Source organism: Plectropomus leopardus, chromosome 15 (genome assembly GCF_026936395.1).
Source record: "Plectropomus leopardus strain MGB_pleo_1.0 chromosome 15, ASM2693639v1, whole genome shotgun sequence".
Taxonomy (NCBI): Eukaryota; Metazoa; Chordata; class Actinopteri; order Perciformes; family Serranidae; genus Plectropomus; species Plectropomus leopardus.
Genome location: NC_142190.1, coordinates 9,249,099 through 9,273,961, shown reverse-complemented (window position 1 = coordinate 9,273,961; position 24,863 = coordinate 9,249,099). Strand labels below are relative to the sequence as shown.

General features: G+C 37.1%; 1 protein-coding gene across 2 annotated transcripts; it reads left to right on the top strand.

Moving 5' to 3' along the window:
* Nucleotides 1-1,061: 1,061 nt before the first annotated feature.
* On the top strand, nucleotides 1,062-20,947 carry LOC121952304 (14-3-3 protein epsilon). Of its 2 annotated transcripts, XM_042498886.2 has the most exons (7): nucleotides 1,062-1,286; nucleotides 8,128-8,327; nucleotides 10,659-10,765; nucleotides 12,724-12,930; nucleotides 13,717-13,853; nucleotides 14,224-14,275; nucleotides 19,800-20,947. In XM_042498886.2, the coding sequence occupies exons 1-6, from the start codon at nucleotides 1,223-1,225 to the stop codon at nucleotides 14,229-14,231; spliced, it is 723 nt and encodes a 240-aa protein (XP_042354820.1). In that variant the 5' UTR covers nucleotides 1,062-1,222; the 3' UTR covers nucleotides 14,232-14,275; nucleotides 19,800-20,947. The 2 variants fall into 2 exon arrangements, with proteins under 2 accessions (XP_042354820.1, XP_042354819.1); XM_042498885.2 differs by lacking the exon at nucleotides 14,224-14,275 and having other exon boundaries at nucleotides 1,064-1,286.
* Nucleotides 20,948-24,863: the final 3,916 nt, after the last annotated feature.

The following is a 24,863-nucleotide window of genomic DNA, read 5'->3' as shown; positions in this document are numbered from 1 at the left end:
TTCAGAAACATGGGGGAAAGGCAGCAAGCAACTTGATATAAATGTTTCACAAATTATAAGAAATTTGTAGAATTAGACATTTATTTTTAAAAAAAAAAGCTAAAATGTCAAGGGAAAAAGAGAAAAAAGCTAGGGGAAAACTACAATTAGCGTAATTACATGTTTAAAATTATGTAACAAGAGGATTACATGATTATGCATTTTATATACTCTGTTTTTATGCATATTTTTTCAATAATGTCAGCAGGCTATATTTTATTTATTTAGTTTTTATGTTATGCATTCTGTGCACTAAATTTTTATCCTTATTTTATCTTACATTTACTAGTATCATCAAGTGGATTTATCCATTTGAAGATGCATTCTATGTATTCTATTATGATTTTATTTTATTTTTACGTGCAGGTTTTATTATGCCTTTTTGTCTCTTAGTTATGATGTGAAGCACTTGGTGCATTTAATTTCTTTCTTGCAAAGCACACTGGGCTGCAATTCTTGTATGACAGGTGCTATACAAATAAAGTTTATTATTATTATTATGAGCATTTTTTTTAAAACGTGCATGTCTTTTTTATACAAATTTTCAGGTAATTTCTTGTACTTTTTTCAATTTTGTTCTTGCTTTTTTTTTTTGTAATTTCTTCTTTCGTTGCTCATCGCCTTCTTCCACAGTTTTTGAAAGAAGAGGCCGATTTTTTTAAGGTTTCAAAGGGTTAACTTCCAAACACCAGGGGGAACATTTTGAAAATCTATCAACGATTTTACTGCAGAGGGAGCATTGTGCATTTTTCGCCATTTGGGCGGCTCAAGGACAAACAGGTAAAGAACAGTCCCTCATAAACCATAGTCCAAAAAAATCTTATTTGTGCTTTGAATGTATGCCGAATTAAAGAGTTGCTCCAATTTTATAAAAATATCGACTCATGGGAATGTTAAATGAATTTAAAACCGCTTCACGCTGGATTTGCCGTTGTTTGACTGACTTTGTTGGGGTAATCTGGGAAAGTGGTTTATTTCGGGATTTGGCAGGAGGGAGTGGGCGTGGACGAAGACTGCTGCGTGGGTTTCCCGGATGGAGTAACGCCGCCATCTTTCCTCCAGTGCTACCGGTGGTTCTTCAGTTCAGCGGAGCGACGGTGCCGTTGCTGATCCACCACCAGGAATCGCCGAGCAGCCGATAATCCTCCCTTTCCACTGGGACGCCACGAGCAGCCCCACCACCATGGCGGATAGAGAGAACTTAGTATACCAGGCAAAACTTGCCGAACAAGCGGAGAGATACGACGGTAAGTGTCCGCATTAACAACGGTCATCGCAGAAAGCCCGGTCCCTCTCCCCCGCCCTGCCTCCCTGCGCAGGGGGGCTCGGAGACGCAGGTAAAGCAGTTCACATGGATTTGTTGGGTGAGAGACAAAATGGCGGAGATTTCGTCAAACCGAATGAATAACCGAATGCTTTAATCGATAGTTTTTGACTCGCAAAGGAGAAACGCGTTTGGTTGTCGGAAAAGCGCGTTTAGTCGTAACTGGTTAACGTTAGCTCGCGTTAGCCGCTGAGCTAAGCTAGTCCCCCTACTAGCGTTAGTTAGCTAACTAAATTGCTAACTAGCTAGCTAGCCTTTCTTCAGCCCTGACACGCGTCACGCCAAACTCCATTCAGAAATACGATGTGGCAAACGTACACACCCTAGCAAACATGACTTTGGGTTTGTGATTTTGGAGGATTAGCTAGCAGAGTCAGGATCAATCCGATACAAGGAGCAGTGGACAAATACATCCGATAATTGTGCCAGAGTTCATGCTAACGAACCGCCCCCACCGGGTGTTTTTGGAGATAGTTGCAGCCTGACAAAGCAGTTGTAGTCATAATGTGATTTAACTTATGCGTATCGTGTTGGCTGCAAGTGGAATTTAAGAGAAACATTACTTCGTAACAACTTGTTGTTATGTACACTACTTATTGCTATTACTAAATTACTAATACTAATTTCTGTGTACTCAGGGACTGTTCATTACTTAAGATGGTGGGAGGGAGTGGTGCGAAAAGGGGGAGGCATGTCAAATATATTTTTAAGCTCAGGGGAGGATCTTATTTTGTATTCTGGCGTAGGTGAGGGTAATTAAAATTTTAATGCTTATGTTTTGTATTTGCTTTCTAAGGAAAAATCTTTCAAATGTGTAGACATCATGATTTCTTTAGATAATTAAATCACCTATCAAAGTCCAAATCTGTTAAAACAGAAATCATCATTAGATTTTCGAAGGTCCATTGACACATCAGTTGCCTCTGTTAAAAAAACTTGATATTTCATCAAAATCATTGTATTCTGTCTCATTACAAGTTTTTTTTTAAAAAAATAAAACCGTTTGCACCAGCTAATCAGTGTGCACTACAAGAGTTAAAAAAAAAAAAATAAAAACAAGGCCGTTGCACCCAGATCAAAGGGACTCTTATAGCCTCTGGAAATGTGGCTTGAAATAGTAAGAATGCATATATTATATCAAAGTTGAGTGTCTCATTAAGTATCTACAAAAATAAGGGGGAAATTAAATGTTCCCATCAATTAGAAAACTAAGTTCAAAACAGCTCCTTTTGAGAATAATAGCATTTCTGCAGACTGTGTGGGCGTGGCAGATCACATTTTGATTGACACCTCCTTAAAACCACCCTTTGTCAACAGTCTTCTGACACAGTCCTGACTCGGAACTTTAAAATTATCAAAATAATACATTTCAATCTGTCACAAGGTGGTCAGTTTACAAAATGTCTTATTATTTATATTACCTTAGCATACAGCTAGCATAACTTAGCACGAGCTGAGATGCACCCATTTGTTATAAATACTATGAATGCAGTGATAAATAATGGTGCTGTAGAGTAAGCTAACGCTAGTGCCAAATTAGTTATTAATTATTATTTTCTTTCCTTCCCATTACTCACCGGTGTTGATCTGTGTAACGTTGGTAAAAGCCAGGTAACATGTACAAACACTGTGTGCAGCGCATATAATGTTACGTTAGTTTAAAACCCGCCAGAATGACATTGCCACATTTGGCAACATTACATCTACTGAGGGTACTGAGGGATTTCAATTTGGCATGTTAAATTAGTATCAACTGACACATTTGAATTTTTGATTGGTTTTATCCATATCATGTGATATGGATTGGCGAGAATCTCGCTCAAATCAACCCAGCTTCAGGAAACTGAAAACACTAAAATGACAGTATTTCGAATTTGGATTGAGGCTAAAGTGTGGTGATTTTTTAAATGCTTTTTATTATGCATATAAGACCCTAAATTGCATATTAAGAAAGTTTTTTGGTGATTTGGCCTTAAATTGGTGTCTTCATTTGGAGTTGGTTGTCAGTCATATTTAACAGTATTTTCTAGCCAGACTTTTAAAGTCTGAATTTGTGTTGTGGCAGAAAAAGTCACGTAGATGAAGTGGACAGGACTTAAAACATTAAAAGTCTGAAATGTGAAGTTAGTTTTGTGTTGGTTGTAATTAACTTCAGTGAGGCCAGCACTCACTGTCATGCAGCTGTATGGTGGTGTGGGTTAATTTATTGAGAGGTGTAGCACCAATAGTGAACAGAAGAAGGAGGAGAAGAGAGTGTTGCTACTATGTGATTTGTGGTTGAAAAAACAATTTCAGCCATGGGTTCACATAGATGTATCTTTTCTTTGCCATTATGTGATTGGAAGTCTGTCTGTAAATTTACCATAATGTTATGCAGTGAATGCTGCCATAGCCGATGATCAGCATGCTCTTCCTTGGCTCTGTAGTAAGTTAAATTATCTTTTCTATGAGCAGTATAGAAGTACTAGAATTTTGTGTCTGTAAAATAGAAAAAAAACATTGAATGAAATCAGACACCACACCCTGAAAAAAACCTTTTTCGGAAAAGCAGAGAGTGAATGCTTGTTGCATTAGCTGCTGATGTGAGCTGCTGTTTGATTCTTGTCACGGACTTTCTGGTCTGACTTCTGGGACAGACGATGGTCGATCAGTGGTCAATATATGCATTTTTACAATATTTTGAATGATCAGAATTGAGAAGTTGGGCGAATAAAGCAGGAATGTGCACAGCTGCTCGCCGCAGCATATCTTTTCTTGACCAACATGGCCCTGCAAGACACTGACCACGTTGCGTTGCATCAGTTTATGCCCATAGCACACACACCACACATGTATACAAGTAGGTTACTGGAGGTCAATATCTGTCAGATTTAATATCGGAGTGATCTGTGCACATTTTCTCTGTTTATATTTTTGCACTGCAATGTACCGAAATGATTAAAAGATTTAATTATAATTCTGTCAGTCAATAGTCAGTCAATTGACTGACTATTTCTTTTAACACTAACAGTCAGTAAGCTGCCTGTGTAATGTAGGTAGTTAGCTCGTCTGCCCCCATTATCGGAGAAAACGTAACTTTTGTCAGCTTTAGAGAGGGCTCTGCTCCGCCTGAGAGTCTGTCCAACATTATCCACAGTGACTGCTTTCCATTTGCTGCAGCCTCTCCCCATTCATTTTGATGTATAGCAGCACTGGCAGTTTAAAAAAAAGTTGTGTGAATTGTCAGGTGTGTGTTGTTTAACTGTCCGTCTCGGACTTTAGTTGTCACAGCTTCACCTGTCTTACAGAAATGTCCCCACCACAGGAAAAAAAAATCTCCAAAGCAGCTGGACTATTCTTATTTTTGTCATTGTTATTGATCATAAACCCCCAGTATGGTCCTGTTGTGCTATAAAGCCATAAAACTCTTACACCTAATGCCCACTAGATGTGGCTGCATTGTGTTGAAGCTGTGCTGCAGCTGCTTTTCGATGTGTCAGTGTCCAACCAGATGTGTCAGGCTGTGCTCTGCTTTGCACCTGGTCTACTTTTAAATGTTTTTCATCACTCATGTGTCTTGGCAATGAAGACACATTTATAATTAGTTTTATGGGTCAATGATAAACAAACACTGTGCTATTTTTAAAGGTGTTTCTATTTCCTGGATTGCAGAGAGAGAACATGTTGTTTGAATTTGTCTCTTTTTGATGTTTTGAGTGGACATTGGCACCACAGTGATGCAGCTGAAAAGTAACTCACTTATCAGTGTGTACGTTGCCATCCACATTTGTGTGTGCATTTTCAGTTTACACAAAAAAAGCTGAGTTATAATGACAGCTATTAAGAAAAGTCATAATATCTCAGTCAAATGTTGATGCTTGGCTGATGTGGACACGTTTTGATAAATAGAACATAAAGACAGTTTTTTTCAACATTGCAGTACACTTTCTACATCCTTGAATGTAGAAAAAGGACCAAAGTCTTGCTTAAAAAATAAGGATAAAGTGATAAGCTGGAGATCTTTGTTGCATTAAATGTCTATTTTTTATTCCCTGAAGTGGAAATATTGCAGGTTGTTCATGCATCAAAGGGGACAAATTTAATCCTTAAAATAACACAATTGCCATCTTAGCTTTGTAACACTTAAATAATTGTTTCACTGTTACTGGTGCTGAATTAATATATAGTGAGAGATTGAAGAGGACTGCTTTTTATTGCATAGACTACATGTTGTTGTTTTTTTTAATCAACGTTTTCAGTCTCGTTCTATGTTGTCCAAAGAAGGCCTAATGAAGGCCGGTTTGTCAGCTAGTAGGTCGAGCAGTGATTGTGATGGGTTCAATAGATCTGTGGAGCTTGTAATGCTGCGAAAATGCTTTTAAAAGGCACAGAGAGGTCATTGAGTGTATTTGAGTGCAGGCTGGGCTGGAGGGTAAAGTGATCAAAGCAGCATAGTGCTCCTCCTGGCTTGAAACCATCGAGTATCGGGTTTCGCCAGCATGCTGCGTAGAACCCTGCTATTGGCTTCAACAGATAACACCCTGTCTGTGAAGTTAAAAGCCGAGCGATTGGCACACTGCTCTTACCTCCAGGGTAGCATGGAAGGCGTGACTTTTCTGCAGCTTGAGTCACAGTTTTATTTGAACCACTATATTCTTGTTTCAGCAGCGTACCGCACATGATGCTACTTCATGAGATATCATGTTGCATTTTCACATTCAGCATAGTAGTATAATGTTTCATATGTTCTCAGGTTTATCTAGAAATGTCATAAAATATATTACCAACAATTGCAGTTTTGATGTTTATTTTCCCCTCTGTGCCTCTTGAGTGGCTCCTTGTTATTTGGTTGAAGAGGCCCCATGTTGTGTTTGTATTTTATTAATCCCCAGGGAAACAGCTTGTTGTGCTAATTAGTAGCTCATTCAGAGTGAAGTGTCAGATTGTTTTCAGTGCCATTTCACCCCCGGATTCTGTATTCATTTTTTCACACATCCTACTGAATCACCTTGAGGACGTGAGATGTAGAAGTGCAGGAAAGACATCACATTATTCTAGCTCAGCCCTCTGCTTCGTTGTCCTGGCTCCATTCCCCGTATCCCATCATAGGTGTCCATAGGTGGTGAATCTCTGCATTCGAAGAGTTTATACCTGGGCAGTGTCCCAGGCACTCCATTAATGAAACACTGAGGATGACAGAAACCTTTCAAGGCTCTACACTGTGGTTTTAACTCTTTGTTAATAGAAGGAGGATGTGCTTATTTTCAATTAAGAAAATTGAGTTATGTGCCCCAAAATGCCAATATTTATAATGGAGGAGAGGGTTTTTAATACTCTCCCAAATTACAAAACATGTTTTCACATTTACCTTTAAGTGGTATTCAGCCATGCAGATAGTTTTTTGGTCTTATTTGCTGCGTTTGAGGTTAATGCCTTGGAAGAGCTCTACAATGCAATAGATATTAATGAATATTTTTTTCTTTTGATGCTGAAAACCCAAAAAATACGTTAAAGATTCAATGGGAACATTTCTTTCCAGACACAATGTTCCTGTAACTCTGGGTGATCCAGAGTACACTGTCAGCAGTTTTAATCGGGGCTATTTATTCAGTAGAAAGAAGCTTCAATGAAAAAATGTCAACTAATATAAATGCAAATACCCAAAAAACAGAAATTCAGCATTTTAAAAAAAATGTATTCATTGTTTCATTTAAAATCTAATCAGTTGCAGTAAACCAAAACAATAGAAAATATGTCCAACAATTAGTTACTCAAATGTGTGTAGTTAAAAGTTACATTGTTCGTGCATAAGTAACCCTTAAAGGTGCCCTATGGAGTTTTACTTTTATATAACCAAAGGTGTTTTCCTTCAGTATTACTCTCCAAAAACACTGTGTTGAAGTTTATCTAATCCATTGAGTGCATTTCTCATAAGCAAAGCTGATGTTTTAAGTATTTTAAATCCAGCATTGTTTACATCCGTGTTCTCGAGTCTGCAGTCTGCTTCTTCACCATCTTTGTTGGAGCATTACTGCACATCTAGGCACATTAGCTAACCTGCAGATCAATCAAATAGTGTTTGAGAAGTAAGCAGGAACCCTCCACAAACCTGTTTAAATCAGCATATTTAAGAATTAATACCAACATCTTTATCATAATGGAACCAGTCCATGTTTCAGCCTAAGCAGATGCAAAGTAGATAAAAGGCTTCATCAAGCCGTCTTGTATCTGCTCTCTGCTGGGGCTCAGTAGGATCCAAAGGTAGTTAAAAAGGTACATAAGGTCAAAGGTGGAGAATGGTGTCACCTGTCAGAGGCCTCAGTCGATTTATGACAGCACAGACCCACTGCATGGCCTAATGTTTGGTCAAAACACCATTTGACACTAGCACTGGGCTGCCATAGGAATGCCCAGCCAACGTTTGGCAAATTTCACCATATTTATTAATACATTTGCAATATAATAGATCTGTGATAAACAAAAAAAAAGCTAATAATATTGGACATACCACAGACTCAGTAACTATTAAACTAACTTGACCAGACAAACTCCTAAATGTGAAATCTAAATAAAGTCTAGAAAATGCCATCTTGTTTTCCTGTGATGAAATAGTGTGTTTATGGAGGGGAGAAAACCCCTCAGAGTAGGCACATTTATGTTCTTACCCTGATGCTTTGCAACATCAACAACATTTGCTGTCACACAGTGTTCAGGTTAATGTTACTGTTGGTGCAGAGGGACTTGAGAAGCCCACGCCTCATGTCATTTGTGTCTGTGTCTTTCAGAAATGGTAGAGTCGATGAAGAAAGTGGCCAGCATGGACGTGGAGCTGACGGTGGAGGAGAGGAACCTGCTGTCTGTAGCATATAAGAATGTGATCGGTGCCAGAAGAGCTTCCTGGAGGATAATCAGCAGCCTGGAACAGAAAGAAGAAAACAAAGGCGGAGAGGACAAACTAAAGATGATCCGCGAATACAGGAAAACGGTGAGTATCACTGTCCTGAACGTACATTTGCCAGCTGGTTACTCTCAGTTGTAAGCTTTGTGAGATTGTATCGTTTGAAGTTTTCTGAGCTTTAAAGTTTTGATCATGAAAATTGTGATGTCTATGCAACATTTTGATAAGGGTCGGCCGATATTGTTTTTTAAGATACTGATTAGTAGCACTGAATAAGACTGATAACCAATATTTGGAGCCGATATGCATTTACAGTTAAAATGACAATATTTCTGTCGAAATTTAAAATTTGGAATATAACAAACTCCAACACAGAACTTTGTTTAAATGCCTTTAGCAAATGTTTAATCAAAACTAAAACTGTAAACATCATATATAATAATTTCACAGCAACTGTTTTTATAAAGTCAAGTGAAAATTTATAATAAACATAAAAAATAGCTCCCTGTGGTTTTGCAGAGTAAAACTTCCTCTCATGCTGACAGTTTCTTTGCATGTATTGCAGACTGCCACCCCTGGTGTTGGCTGAGTGTAATACTCGCACCTTTTCATTTATTAATTTTATTAGTAATCACTGAAATAAAATGCTGATATAGACAAGACCCCTCATTTTGACATGTTTCTTAAATTGAAGACATTCATAAGTAATTTAAAGCCAAATAGTTAAAAACTTGAAAACCTTGACAGGCAGCAGTCCATTTTCTGCCCATTTTGCACTTGCCAGGCAGAAGTATTGGTGAAACAAATCACACCGCTCAGCTGCAATCTCTCTGTGCTGATGTCTGCAATTTATCCCAATAAAGCATTAACAGTCCCCTGTGAATTTTGCTGCAACACACTGACTTAGTTTCAATTAGCTGCTGGTGGGAAACTGGAGCAAAAGTTTTCATTGTTATCTCTGTTGTATTCACAGATTCTCTTCAAATAATTCATAGAGCAAATTTCTCTAACGCTCACAAAGTCCTGAATGGGACTAAATAATGAAAATACAAACTCTTAAGTGGAACTTAATGTTGCCGCCTACCTTTTCTTATGTCATGGAGATAAGTGTAGTTGGTGCACTCTCAGATAATCTAATTACCATATCTAGAAGGCAAGTTGCCAGAGATGCTTCTCCCCTTTTGGCAGGGCTCTTTAAGCTCTCCTTCACTGACCTCTCCACTCTGAGAGGAAATGTTGAGATTTCACAGTCCAGTAACACTTGTCTGAGTGAAATAATGAGGTAGGCTGCAGCCATGAATCAACTTGAAATCACTTTTTTTTTCCTTTTTCATTTCTGCTGCAAAGCAACTCCCTGTCACTGGCGGCACCACTGAGTGCAGTGCAGCACAGTAACCGTCCACTCATTTAATGAGGGGGAATACATTTTTATATGACTTAATGTACGGTGATGGATTTTACCCAAACTCCACTGTGTGAGAATTGTGTTTTTGTCACTTTACTCAAACCACACATTGATGATATCGCTGAGAATTTCATCTGAATACATGTGTTATGTTCTTTATTTCAATATCTGTTTGATATGTGACTTTTTGCATTAAATAGCAGACCTCTGATACAGGGGGAATTCATGAGGACCACTGACTGTTAATATTTCACTGTCACTGACCCTCTTGGCCTTTATATTGTATTTCTTCTGTCTACTCTGTTTTGCACAAGTTCTCTTCAATTCTGCCAGTATATATAAAATTCAGACTCATCTAAAATGCCATCCACGCATTGATACTGGAAATGCATTATACTGACTGAAATGGCAGTCTAATATTTTCTGTATTTAAATAGCTGAACAAGTGTACCTTTCTTAACTGCTCATTTAGAGGTGAAAACAAAGGAGTTACCAACTACATTACTTACAAAACTCACTCGCCGCTAACTTGTACCAGCAAAGGCAGTATCCAGAGGAAGAGCTGTTTTATTTACAAGGACACGCTGCCATATAGTGATGTTAAAAATGTCAGATTTAGATGTCTGACATTGACCCTGAAACAGAGTCACACTGTCCGCTTTACTCTGACAAATGCTTCCACGGGGACTGGCCCAAAAGCTGCCCTGTGTATCTCTGTGTTGTTTTTGTGGCAGAAGACAGACTTCTGTACTCTGTACTGGAAATACAAAACGAAGAATTATTGATGCTTTTTAAATGAGTTGCTGCAATTCGCAACTTACAGACATAAATTAATTTTCAATTTTGAAATATCAAATCTGAGCTTATTTTGCATTAAAACTTATATTAATTGCATTAGCTTTGTGTAGCTGAATTTCCACTGTTAATAATCAAAGTACATTTTGTTACGCTTTTGTGTGACCACACACACCATTGACAGCAGTGTTTGTGTGTGTTTTTGTTTTGGTCTGCAGGTCGAGAAAGAGCTGAAATCAATCTGCAATGATATTCTGGATGTACTGGACAAGCACCTCATCTTAGCTGCAACCACGGGAGAATCTAAGGTTTTCTACTACAAAATGTATGTTATCTTATAAATGTGTGTGTATTTCTGTTTATTTTACCAATTTACGCATTAAGGTTAGGCACACTTGCAGTTTGATTTAGCGAAGGAATCAGGCAAAGGAGTGATATAATTTTTTTCCTGTTTTACTCTCTAGTAGCACTAACATTACTAAAGCAAACAAACGCTGAACATGAACACGATTTTCTAGGTTATTTCCCTGAATATACAAAAGGAGAATCAGAACACCGATTGCTGCACACATCTGTTTCACAGTAATGTTTGCATACTTTAATGGTCCAGTGTGCAGGATTTAGGGGGATGTATTGGCAGAAATGGAATATAATATCCATAGTACGGCTGGGTGAAAAATCTATTTTATTGATTAATTAGAACTTGTGGTTTAGGACATTTTTTAGAATAAAAATCTATATTGTCTCTTTAACTTTCTCCACCGCTGTCTTTGGGCTTCAACTGCAAAACTGCAATATGCAATACTGACTTAAAGCCAGATATCTTTCAGTTTGTCTTTGTTCATTTATTGCTAAAATTTAAAGCAAAACTTGTTTTGAGTAATTTCTTCCTCATTTGTAGTTTGTTTTAAAAAACAAAACAAAAACAAAATCCATTAAAATTAAAAATCTATTTGGTGTGAAAAAATGAAAAATTATTTAAAAATATTTTTAGGCCATATGGCCCAGCCCTAATCCATAAGTATGCCCTGATTAGTTTATAATCACATGAAACTAAGAATCATTTTGTTTTTGTTACCTCAGAATGAACCATTTGTATTTGCATACAGAGCGGGTCCTCTTCCACAGAGTTCACCATGTTGTTTCTACGTTAGCCCAAAACACACGTACCAAACGCTGACGCTAGATAGGGCCTTTCCCGTTTCTCCAGATTCTGTAGTTCTCCTCCCTCGGCACGCATTAGAAGTAGATGCTTTTAAATCCTACACACTTGTCCTTAATTCTTGTTTTTGTTTGAAGTCCGGCTGTTAGACATTAACCAAAAAGCAGAGTTGTTGTGTTTTTTGTCATTGCATTACTGTTTTTAATTAGCTGTTGTGTAGTCATGTCTTGTGTGTACATTTATACCAAAGTATTTTGTTGAATGTCAAAAATGTCTTGTTCAGTTTTAATCACAATATGCACTTACACCTACATTTGTCAATAATCTTATTTAGAGTGACACAGAGTCCCTTTTTCAAATATTCCACAAAATGATCCGTGAAAATTAGGTTTGGTGGCTGACGGAGGAATGCAAGCAGGCACCTTTTCTTCCTTACCTTTAAGTAGGCCCAGCAGAGTTTAGATGCATTTAGAGGCTCATTGTCCTTTTGGAAAATATAATTAAATATAATAAAAAGAATATTAAAGACATTTTCAATAAATAAATTAATGGTTGTACTCAACTTTAGAACAGATTAAACATTATCACATAAGAATATTTTACCCACCATTTTCTTTGCACTGCACTTCTTTTAACTGGAGTAGGATGATTTATTTCTCTCGGCTCAGTATGATTATGATGTTGGCTGTAGATGTTGATATGTCTCTTAAACTTTACATACAGGACTGCGCGTTCATGTTGCCTCAGTTGAAAATAGAAATGGGTTGAGAAAACAATACTAAATAATGTCAGAAAAAGATTCAAATATATTGAGGCTTCATTTTTGAAAGTTGAAAACTCAGCATTAATAATTATTGGAAAACAAACAATGCTTTATTATGGAACTCAGTATTAAACAATGTAAATATTCAATAGGCTTGTTCAGCATTACAGGTGTGTCTGTTGCAAGAGTTCATGCTCCAAACTGCACTGCACACATGTGCCGGACTGTTAGACGTTTGTTTATGAGTTTAATGCGACTTTAGTGATCTCTGCTCTGGAACCTGTTGTTATAATATGGGTTTGTAATGCACGTGTGTGTAAGCAGATATGCATCTGACTGTGTTTTTCCCTCTGCTTAGGAAGGGAGATTACCACAGGTACCTGGCAGAGTTTGCCACAGGCAACGACAGGAAGGAGGCAGCAGAGAACAGTTTGGTTGCGTACAAAGCTGCTAGCGACATCGCCTTGATCGAACTCGCTCCAACGCACCCCATTCGTCTGGGACTGGCCCTTAACTTTTCAGTTTTCTATTATGAAATCCTCAACTCGCCTGACCGTGCTTGCAAGTAAGTGATTGTTTTGTATTGTCTGTTTAACTGTTATTTTCAATTTAAAATGTTTAGATTTTTCTCTAGCTTAATTACCTATGTTATAGAGCATGTTTTAATATCTATTAAAAGGTGTCATTCTAGTATTTTTGGACATTAAAAGTGTTAGGGCATTAGAGAAAACCCCAAATCCAGGCACACGTCATGTATGGCTTAAAACTAAGATTTAAAGGGCGAAGAAATTGTGTCACACTTACCTGACAAACTTGTCATGATTGCACTGCATCCTCGGGCCTTTTTTTCTGCCGAACCTTTTGGCCTGTTGTAGCATTATTGTTTTGGTTTTATGGCCCACACATTCACAGTCAGAAACACCAAAAATAAAATTAAAAAAAACTCTTGATAAAGCATATTCATTTTCTTGCTCATATTGACAAGACAAAGTAATTCAGTGGAAGGTGGACACAGTAAAGCTTCTCTAAAGCAAACAAATAAGACATATTGTATTTATTAGCCAGTCAGAAACTTGACGTTTGAGTGTTTTTCTGTCCTGTAGATGCCAAAACTCCATCTATCCAGTAATTGAGTAAATTAAATCCACATTACAACAAATTGTCTTCCCTTCTGCTGTGGCTCAAAATCCCACATATTGAGTCCCCGCTGTCAGACACTGTTGGTTATTCTCAGAAACATTGCACTTTGCAAACAGTAGATTGTGAATTTCCATAAATGCAATTAAATTCACCAGTTTACTGTTATGTGTGTGTTTGTAACGGTGTTGTCCTGCATCTTCTCTGCTGACAGGTTGGCAAAGGACGCATTTGACAACGCCATTGCAGAACTGGATACGCTGAGCGAGGAAAGCTATAAGGACTCAACACTTATCATGCAGTTGCTACGTGACAACTTGACACTATGGACCTCAGACGTTCAGGGAGATGGTGAGTGAGCCGTTTTGTTCGTCTCGCGGTACTAGCTATAGATTCATGAATATACGGCATCGACGAGTAATATCTCTGAGTTACTTTTTGGGTGATACTAGTGATGCTTTTGTCCGTACTAGTACCATCAGCTCTTGCTTTTTAACAAATCTCCCAACTGTCTTTTGGCTGCGTCTTCTGAGAGACTTTTGTTTAGGTTTAGGCTGATACCATATCCAGAAAACTGTCAAAAACTGCCGAACCTCTTTTTCTCTAACCTTTACCCTCATTACATTGGCTTGTCTGAAATCAGACGCCCTCTCCCTCGTTTCTGTGTCAGGCTCAGTACTCACACGCTGCTCTAACTTCTCATCTCTTGGTTCTTCTCTAGATTCTTAAGGACAGCCCTCTTCCTTCACTCTTCCATTATAGAAGTGTATTTTGTAAGTCATTCCTCCTGGCCGTCTTTGGCTTTTCCACCTCCAGCTCTCTGTCTCACAGCCCCGACATCCCTCACTAACTTGCTCACATTTACAAAGTCCAGCTTTCTTGAATGTTTTGAGGTGAGAGGTGATGATAGCCTCTTCATCCCTGTTTGTCCACAGCTCTGAAGGATTACGGAGCTACAATACCTTTTAGTGTGTTCTTTTCGTTTTTCACCTGCTGTCCACCTTTTTCTGAAGTGTAACTTGAGAGCTGTGTGTGCACGTGTGTGTTGTAGTGTCTCAGGGTGTCCGCAAGTCAGAAAAGCTCTAAGCCATGCAAGGTTGCGTGGAAGTCCTGATTTCACTTTCTGCTAGCTGCTGCTCCAGTTTGGTATCAGGGTAGAAAACAAAACAAATCACACATGCTCAAGCAGAAAGTCCTTTATCAAGAAAATTAAATTTTATTATTAAACTCTGTTGATTCACCTCAAATGTAAAAAACTGGTCTTTTTGGTTTCATGAGATTTTGTGGGTGAGAAAATATGTCGTAATATACGGCCCACAGTATATTAACATATACTGTGTTGTTGTGCAGCACTTTGATGTGTAAGATGTGACTGTTGGTCTTTGTGGTAGACTATTTTCCCACCTCTCTTCCACTGTGATTGGATGGCGGGTAAAGAGTGACTGAGCGTTTTACCCAAAGTTGAACATTTTAAAGCAGAATAAAAAACGCAAAAACGCAGCACTCAGTGCAAAATCGACACTTGATGCCTTGTTTTGTAAAAAAAAAAAAACCCAAAACAAACAGTGCTGACCTCAGCAGAAAAAACATTTTCTTTTCAATGAGTTGAGGCGAAGCCGTCTCTGCAGCTGCACTCGTCTCTGTTTCCTCGTGTTGTTGGTCTTTCATGTTGGCCGGTGTTCTTCTTCCTCTTCGTGTGGAAAATAATGGCCGACCAGGACACTTGCAGGCGCACATGCTACCCCATCAGGTCCACAATTTTGGCATCAACTTGGCACCAAAGAATCGGTTCTTGTGACATAAACCTAAACTTGGTGAAATGTCAAGGACAGATTCAAATCCGGATTAAAACAGAAGCCAATGTGAACGGGTTTTGCAGAGTGCTGTGTCTAATGTGTTTTTGCACAAAATATCAGTCTGTAATGTTGGTGGTAATGGTTTTGGGGTACTGGGGAAATGATGTTTGGTAAAGGCCATTAATAATAGAAGTACTATATATAATGAATGCATAAAATGCCCCCCAAAAAAAAAATAGTCTTTAAATGTATGATTTTTATATATGAGAAATTTTTAGCTTAAAGCCATAGGCTTCTAAAAAACAGGAAAACATAAGCAAACACATCAGCTTATTTTTCTACCACATGGGGAATAAAGTCGTGATTCTTTAACTATAGACTGAAATAACTTGCGGACACCCTTCGGCTCCACCATTGCATGTCAGTATGACTGAACACAGCCCACAGGGGCGTTAAAGCAGATCCTGCCTGAATGAGGCAGAGTTTGGAAACCTGTGAACACAGCTTATTGAAGTGTGATATAACAGATAAACTGTAGAAACCGCATGAGAGGCTGCTGCTCCATCTCCTGTGGCTTTCTCACATCCCAGTTAGCTATGGCGCTAATGAGCACTGTTACGGTTTCTATTTTAATCATGATGGATTCTTGAGCCTTTGTTATTTGTGCCTCTTAATTCTTCATTACACGGATGGCTGTGCTGTCTCTATGGTAACCTTTCTAAGCAACCAGTTGCACAGGTTCACAAGGCATTTTACCCCCTTAGTGCATCTGATCATGGCTTGTTTTGAAGACACTGTGAACTAATTCTTGCTCACTAAACTGCATGTGGACGTAATTAGTGGTAAACATTAGAGTATAACTCAAAATGTTGTTTTTCTGCATGATTGACCGACTTATCCACTGATCAACACATTTTTGATCTGGTCCCAATCATTTCGAAAAAGAAAGACCGTATTTCGTTAATTTTAACTCACCAGAATTTCATTTCACCTCTTTTAAATACACATAAATCATTAAATAACAACACAGATTTTTTTTCTCATATTGCTCTCCTTTACTCTCTCTGAGTAAAGGAACTGCATAGGGTTGGTTTGTGCCAAACCACAGTACATTAGCTGGAAGAGATGGTAATATCTGGTTAATGTTTGAAGTGTTTGAATGTTTGAGTATAAATACTTCATAGCAATGATGACATTTTATTTTGGCAGTTGATCAAGACTAGGGATGGGTATCGAGAAGCAGTATTAATTGGTACCGGTACATGATCGTGTCAGTATTAAGTACCGAGGTTCAAAGACAAACGGTGCTACAAACTGTGTTTGTGATACAAACTGCATAATTAACTCTAACCTGACTGTAACTGTAATAGCTGGAAACCTGCTCATCTTTTCTTTATCTGTATCTGATAGAAATCTTAAGGATTTTAGACGTCTCTTCAGTTGGTCAGATAAACAAGAAACTTTAAAATGTCATACTGGGCTTTAGTAATATTGTAATTGTGAAAAATCTGAACCCTATTTTATATGGCAAACAATCAATAAAGAATGGCAGATTAATTGCTAATAAAAATAATTCTTAGCTGTTGACTGATTTTTAAGTAGTCAAATTCAGCATTTATGATAAATATTGCTTATTGTCCCTTTTAAAAATAAATCTAATTTGAAACCTAAAAAAGTATAAAGTTAAGTCAAAGCAGAAATGATCTCTGAAAGTTTTAATTGACGACTAAAACAGACTGAGTCCAAACTTGAGATTCTGTTGTATTATTGGAAAAGTATTTTCTCACTTTAGAACGATGGGTCATGATATAAGGAACCAAAGGTCATGATATGTCGGGCTCTGCTGCTTCAAATGTTACCGTGCTTTCTACCCAACTGTTGCAAGTCCCTGTTTATTTATTATTCATTTATCCCTGTAACTCAGAAACGTATAATATGATTAACTGAAGTAAAAAGTCATTGTGTAGCATGTGGAAATAACGAATAATAATATTAATAACAAAAAAATAGTTGTACAACATGTTAGAAAAAAAGGTCATAGTGTAGTGTGACAAAAAAGTTATAATATAACACGGCAAAAAATCTGTACAATATGTTGAAAAATGTCAGTATAATATATTGGGGGAAAAAATTAAAAAGTCATAGAATAGCATGGCAATAAAAAATAAATAAAGTTCAACTATATGTCAAAAAAGTCAGTACGATATATTGAAAAAACCTTTTAAAAAGTTATATTATATATTATAGTAAAAGTCATTGTGTAGTATGTTTAACAAATGTCACTGTATTGCATGTAGAAAAAAGGACAAAAAAAGTCATAGTGTCATTTTTAAAAAAGTATGTAGAAAAAAAGTGGCATGTTGGGGAAAAAAATGGAATAGCATATTAAAAAAACAGAAACCCAAAATTTATTGTTTATTATGTTCATAGAAATCAAAGTATAGGATGGTAAAAAAGGTCAGGGTAGCATGTGGAAAAAAAACAAAAAACAAAAACATGATAGGATTCCAAAAAAACAAAGTACAATATGTCCAAAACAAGTCATGGTATAGTAAGTCAAAAAAATAAAATATAATATGTCATTAAAAAGTCAGTGTAGCATTTCTAAAACACTAATAAAAGTCATTGTCCAGTATGTTGAAAAAAAATAGTAAATTATGTTGACGAAAGTGTAAAAAAACACCCCAAACCAAAACAACAAAAACCCAAATAAGTCTTTGTATAGTATGACAAAAAAGTCATAGTATTATATGACGAAAAAAGTCATATTATAGTATGCCCCAAAAAAAGTTAGAGTATGTAGAAAAAACTGAAGGAAGTCATAGTATAGTATGTCAGATAGCCATAGTTTAGTATCTTGTAAATAGCTATAGTATAGGATGTTGAAAAAAGTCATAGTATAGTATGTCTAAAAAACTAAAAATAAAGAAAAATAATAATCATATTATAATATTCTGGAAAAACAAATAGTATAGTATGTCAGAAAAATTAGAAAAATAAGTTGTAGTATAATATGTTGAAAAAAAGTCATAGTATAATAATAATAATAATAATAATAATAATAATAATAATAATAATAATAATGATAGCTTTATTTATATAGCACCTTTAAAAACAGAGTTTACAAAGTGCATCACATAAAAGCAAATCTATAAAAAAAGGTTTTAAGAAGTGATTTAAAAAAGTAAAGTATATTGAAACAACTAAAAAAGGTCGTAGTATAATATAGTGACTAAAATGTCATAGTATAGAATGTTGACAAAACTAGGGAAAAAAAGTATAATATGTTAAAAAAATTTGAGGATAGTATGTAAACATTTTTTTTTAAAAAAGTCAGAGTATAGTATGTCGATAAAAAGTCATAGAATATTATGTCAAAATAAAGTCACAGTATAGTATGTCAAAAAAGAATGAAAAGGTCATGGTATAATGTGTCGAAAAAACTGAAAAAGTCAAATGAAGTATGTAGAAATACTAATAAAAGTATTGTAAAAAATGTAATGTAAATGTAAAAATGAATTAAATTAAAAAAAAAAAAAGTATGTAAGTCATAGTTGAGTATTTCCCCCAAAAAATCATGATATAGTGTGTAGGAAAAAGTAAGAAAAAATAAGTCAGTATAATATTTTTAAGAAGAGTCACCGTATAGCATGTCGAGAAAAAGTCACAGTATAGTATGTCAAAAAAAGATTGTAGTATATTGTGTTGAAAAAGTCAAAGTATAGTAGTTGAAAAAAACTGAAAAAAGTCAGTCAAATGAAGTATGTAGACATACTAATAAAAGTATGTTTAAAAAAGAAGTAATAATGTAAATGTAAAAATAAAAAAGTATGTAAGTCATAGTTGAGTATTTCCCAAAAAAGTCATGATATAGTAAGAAAAACGGAAAAAAAAGTCGGTATAATATTTTTAAAAAAGAGTCATAATATAGCATGTGGGAAAAAAGTCAGCGTATAGTATTTCAAGAAAAAGTTTTAGTATAGTATGTCGAACAAAAAGTCACAGTATAGTATGTCAAAAATACTGCAAAAAGGTTGTAGTATATTACGTAGAAAAAGTCGAAGTAGTTGAAAAAAATTGGAAAATAAAGTCTATTATATGTTGAAAAAAAGTCAGTAGAGAATGTTAGAAAAAAATGACAAAAGTTATAGAATAGCATATTGAAAAAAAGCACAGTATACTATGTCAAATAAAAGGAAAATCGGTCATAGTATAATATGTTGTTAAAAAAAAATCATAGTTCTGAAAATGTCATAATATACCATCACAGAAAAAGATAACTAATAGTAAAGTGTACCATAAAAAATGTATACTCATATAGTACGTGGAAAAAATATGAATCCATGCGTTTGACCGCAGAAATACAAAATGCTCTCCGTCATCACACACAGCAGAGCTGAGCGTCTGCTGGCTGATCTGCAGCCGCATTTAGCTGCCGTTTGACAATGTTTCGTGGCCTGTTTAGAGATTACATTGATTTATATTTCTCTGATTATCTCAGGTGAAGAACAGAACAAAGAAGCACTGCAAGATGCGGAGGAAGAGACCCAGTGAGACTGAACAATACAAGACAAACCCTCTTCTTCCTCCTCCTCCTCCTCCTCCTCCCTCGTTTCTCTCCTCCCAGCACTAGCTTCTGTCCCCGGCCACAATTTTCAACTGGGTTTATACTGCAGCCCACACTCTTTCTACCTTTCCCTCCATTTGTACCATCTGTCTCACCCTTTCTCCTCATATGCATGTCATGTCCCGGTCCCGCCCAGGGCCCGCTCGGCTCTCCGTTTCCACTTCCCAGGAGTTTTACCTTATTTTTTAATGACTCATTTTGCAAGCCTGTACCCTTTAAAGATCATGTCCTCTTTTACGGTTTTTATTTTGCTTTACTTTGCTCTATCATCTGTTGCCAAGTACGCTTGCCTGTATTTGTAACACACGTGCAAGAGTTTATTTAAAGACAATATTTTGCTGTTCAACTTTTTTTTTTCCCTGTATTTGTGTGTTTATGAACAATTTATCGTCCATGCTTTTGTTAGTCAGTTTCGAAACATTTCAGTTTGCAAATTGAGGAAAAAATGCGGCGATAGAACATTTAAAAGGGATGTGTGAAAGCGTTTAGGAAGAACTAAGTGCCCTCTTTACTTTGTGGTTACCAAACCTGCTTTTTCAGCACATCAATAGGTTTTTTTTTTTTAATGACAAACAGCAGAATAACCCCCCCCCCCAGCATCACTCTGACCTCTATCCTTGTCCACTCTCGGACCAAGTAATGTGCTGTGAGGCTGTAGCGCTTTTGCTAATGGCAGATAGTTCGGTAATGGCTTTTTAGCAGACAAAACGTGCGTGGGAGGGGAATGCTCAACACTCTTGATTGTAATATAATGCAGTTTTGCATTGGCACCGTATTAAAAAAAAAAAAAAAGTTTGGGAGATAGAGGCCTGCTGTATCTTGACTCCCCCGACTCTTTCAGGTTTCCTTGTCTCAATTCTGTCTCTCTCCTACTCCTCTCATTTCCTCTCTTCCTTCTGTTCGGTATGTGTAACGTGAATCTGATTTGTACTACTGGATATTCTCACCGGAGCCACAAGTACCATCTGTATTCTTACTGAAACACAGCATGGAATTAACATTAAACTTCAAATTGAAAAATGTTAATGTGTGAAATGTTCTCTTTTTGTAGTGTTTTCACACATTTTTAATCTGACTATTACTTAATAGATGATGGTGCAGTCCAACTTAAGAAATGACTGAATAATAATAATAATAATAATTTCTACAGCACCTTTAAAAGCAGATGTTTACAAAGTGCTTTAAAAAACAAAGCGAATGCAGCAACTCGGGCAACAATAAAATAAACATAGACATTCAAACTAAGAGGCAAGAACAGAAAGTGTATGCAAAAAAACAACAGTACAGCACGAACAGGAATAAAAGTGTTAGGGCCAGCGGTTAAAAAACTAAATTAATCAATTTAAGAAAATTAAAGAGTAAAACCAACAGAGGAGAATAATGATAGAGGGTTTCTGAGTGATGCCTGACAGAAGGGAGCTGCAGTAATCTAGACGGGAGAAGACGGCGGTTTCTGTGCTATGTAGGGCTCTAAAACCTGACTGAAATTTCTCAAAGATGTTATTTTGATTCATAAAATCTAAAATATGGGTTGAAACTACTTTCTCTAAAACTTTAGAGAGGTTTGGTTTCTTTGAAAGGGGTTGGACCACAGCATGTTTTAATGCAGATGGAAATTGAAAACTACTTAAAAGTGAACGATGATCGATTAATGATCGATAAAATCGAACTGTGTCTAAAACTTCTTTGAGAAATTGAGATGGTATGTTGTCAAGGCTGCATGTAGTTGGATTCGTACGAGTTAAAATATCCAATTAAATGGGCATTGAAATAGGGTTAAAATTGCTAAAATGTTAATCAGTGTATGAGTGTGGTTGTAAAACATGGTCGGGGGGATGATCTGTTGCCTAATGTCACTAACTTTATTCTTTTTTCTTTTTTTTTAATGACTCAAGTTTCCTGTGAGGCATCGGTAAAAAGGCGAGGGGAGGGGTTGGTGACAGTCTGAAATTTTAAGGTAGACTTTTGTTTGATAAAATCGGGTTAGAATAAAACGACGCCTGTGCGTCTTTAATTGCTTTTTGATAATTTTTCATGGCATCTTTCCAAATCTCATAATTTACGCTGAAAGTCATAGCATGTCTGTCGTGACCTGGCTCAGTCAGTCACAACAAAACCTTCTTTAATGTTGAAACAATACTTTATTAAAGCAGTTAGACCAAATTTAATAGCAAAATAAATAATAAAATATTAGCACACTATGGTGGAAAAATACAGAAAAAAATGTTTTTTGGCAATTTGAATACTATGATGTTTTTTTGTTTGTTTTTTTGACATGCTGTGCTATGACATGTTTTGTGATTTTTGCACGCCATGGCATACAACGTCTTTTTTTTTTTTTTTTTTTATTGATTTTTTCATCAACATACTACACTATGTTGTTTTTTCTCATTTTTGGACGTTCTACCAGACTATATCGGTTTTGGTGATTTTTGGACGACATACCACTTTGACAATTTTGGGTGATTTTTTGACACCATACAATACTACGACATTTTTGTGATTTTTGAACAGGAAATGACCCTCAATAAATAGGAAGTGACTCTTAGTGAACAGGAAGTGACTTTCTCTGAACAGGAAATGACTCTCCCTTAGAAGGACTTGAACAGGAAGTGACTCTCACTGAATTGGAAGTGACTCATACTAAACAGGAAGTGACTTTCACTGAACAGGAAATGACTCACTGGACAGACAGTAACCCTGACTGAACAGGAAGTGACTCTCACTTGACAGGACACGGCGCTGTGAGCTCGACCAGCAGTACCAATCTTGGGACTGTGGCCCACAGCACCATGTCTGGTCGCAGATCTCTGCTGGAAAATGAGCCGCCTACCCAGGTCCGCTTTCATCCTCCACCCCACCCCATTGGATGCTGGTTTTCTATTAAAGGGCTCTGCAGATCCCCCCTCCCTAAGGAAGTGGATCCGCAGTTGGTTCCCTCTTGGAGTCTATTAACATGCCTCCAGCCTAGTTCTTTCCACCAGCTCCGCCAGTTTCCTCAACACTTGATTGTGCCGCCACCTGAGCCGGCCCTGTGTCAGTGCAGCCTTGCACCCTGCGAGCATGTGTTGGAGGGAGGCGTGACAGAGGTCACAGGCCTGCTCCGTGCCCAGCCACTGGTGGAGGGCAGAGTGTCGTATGTAACCATGATGAGAAAGCTAAGCCGGGGTTGTGGCATTCTCCAAACTCTGCCCAGCTGATTGCCCAACCCGTGACACCTTCCCCTTCCCCCCATAACTGGCTGGCGTACATCTGGGATAGGCCCTCTGACAGTTGGTTTGATGTCATCCCAGAGGGCTTTCAGACCCTCCTTCCCTCTCTCCTCTGCGTTCCTCCAGTGCCTGCTGAACCGCCTTCTCCTTGCCATGAAAAAAACCTTAATTTGGCATGTTAAAAAAAATGACCAAAAATGCAAGGCTATAGTGAGGCAAAAATGTCAAATTTTAACATGTCCCAAAAACAGCTGAAAACACCTGAAAACAGCTTAGATTAGCCTACTGTGACACGCCATAGCAAAGAAAGTTGTAAAACGTCCCAAAACACCAAAATTTGGCGTATCGAAAAAAATGACCAAAAATGCAACGCTTTAATGAAGCAAGAATGTCAACATTTGTAATCTCCCAAAAACAGCTCAGAACAACATTATTTAGCATGTAGAAAAATGACCAAAAAGGCAAGGCTATAGTAAGGCAAAAATGTCAAATTTGACATCTCCCAAAAACAGTTCAAAACAACCTTAAACAGCTTAGATTAGCCTGCCAAAACATGCCATAGCAAAGAAAGTTGCAATAACGCGCCAAAACACCAGAATGTAGCATGTCGAAAAAAAAAGACCAAAGAGGCAAGGCGGGAGTAAGGCAAAAATGTCAAAATTTGACATCTCCCAAAAACAGCTCCAAACAACCTTAAACAACTTAAATTATCTTGCCGAAAAAATGCCATAGCAAAGAAAGTTGCAAAAATGCGCCAAAACACCATAGTTTAGCATGTTGAAAAAATGACCAAAAGGCAAGGCTATAGTAAGGCAAAAATGTCAAAATTTGACATGTCCCAAAAACAGCAGAAAACACCTGGAAATACCTTAGATTAGCCTGCCAAGACACACCATAGCAAAGAAAGTTGCAAAAACACGCCAAAACACCATAATTTAGCATGTCGAAAAAAAGAGATCAAAAAGGCAAGGCTATAGTAAGGCAAAAATGTCAAAATTTGACATCTCCCAAAAACAGCAGAAAACACCTGGAAATACCTTAGATTAGCCTGCCAAAACATGCCATAGCAAAGAAAGTTGCAAAAACACGCCAAAACACCATAATTTAACATGTCGAAAAAAAATGACAAAAAAGGCAAGGCTATAGTAAGGCAAAAATGTCAAAATTTGACATCTCCCAAAAACAGCAGAAAACAACCTTAAACAGCTTAGATTAGCCTGCCAAAACATGCCATAGCAAAGAAAGTTGCAAAACGCGCCAAAACACCACAATTTAGCATGTCGAAAAAATGACCAAAAAGGCAAGGCTATAGTAAGGCAAAAATGTCAAAATTTGACATCTCCCAAAAACAGCAGAAAACACCTGGAAATACCTTAGATTAGCCTGCCAAGACACGCCATAGCAAAGAAAGTTGCAAAAATGTGCCAAAACACCAGAATTTAGCATGTTGAAAAAACTGACCAAAAAGGCAAGGCTATAGTAAGGCAAAAATGTCAAAATTTGACATCTCCCAAAAACAGCAGAAAACACCTGGAAATACCTTAGATTACTCTGCCAAAACATGCCATAGCAAAGAAAGTTGCAAAAACGCGCCAAAACACCAGAATTTAGCATGTCGAAAAAAATGACCAAAAAGGCAAGGCTATAGTAAGGCAAGGCTATAGTAAGGCAAAAATGTCAAAATTTTACATCTCCCAAAAACAGCTCAAAACAACCTTAAACAGCT

Excerpts from the sequence above, each read along its gene's own strand:
- LOC121952304 (XM_042498885.2), top strand. The coding sequence starts at position 1,223 with ATGGCGGATAGAGAGAACTTAGTATACCAGGCAAAACTTGCCGAACAA. Across the intron at positions 8,328-10,658 it reads TCCGCGAATACAGGAAAACG|GTCGAGAAAGAGCTGAAATC; the intron begins GTGAGTATCACT and ends TTTGGTCTGCAG. Across the intron at positions 13,854-19,799 it reads CTCAGACGTTCAGGGAGATG|GTGAAGAACAGAACAAAGAA; the intron begins GTGAGTGAGCCG and ends TGATTATCTCAG.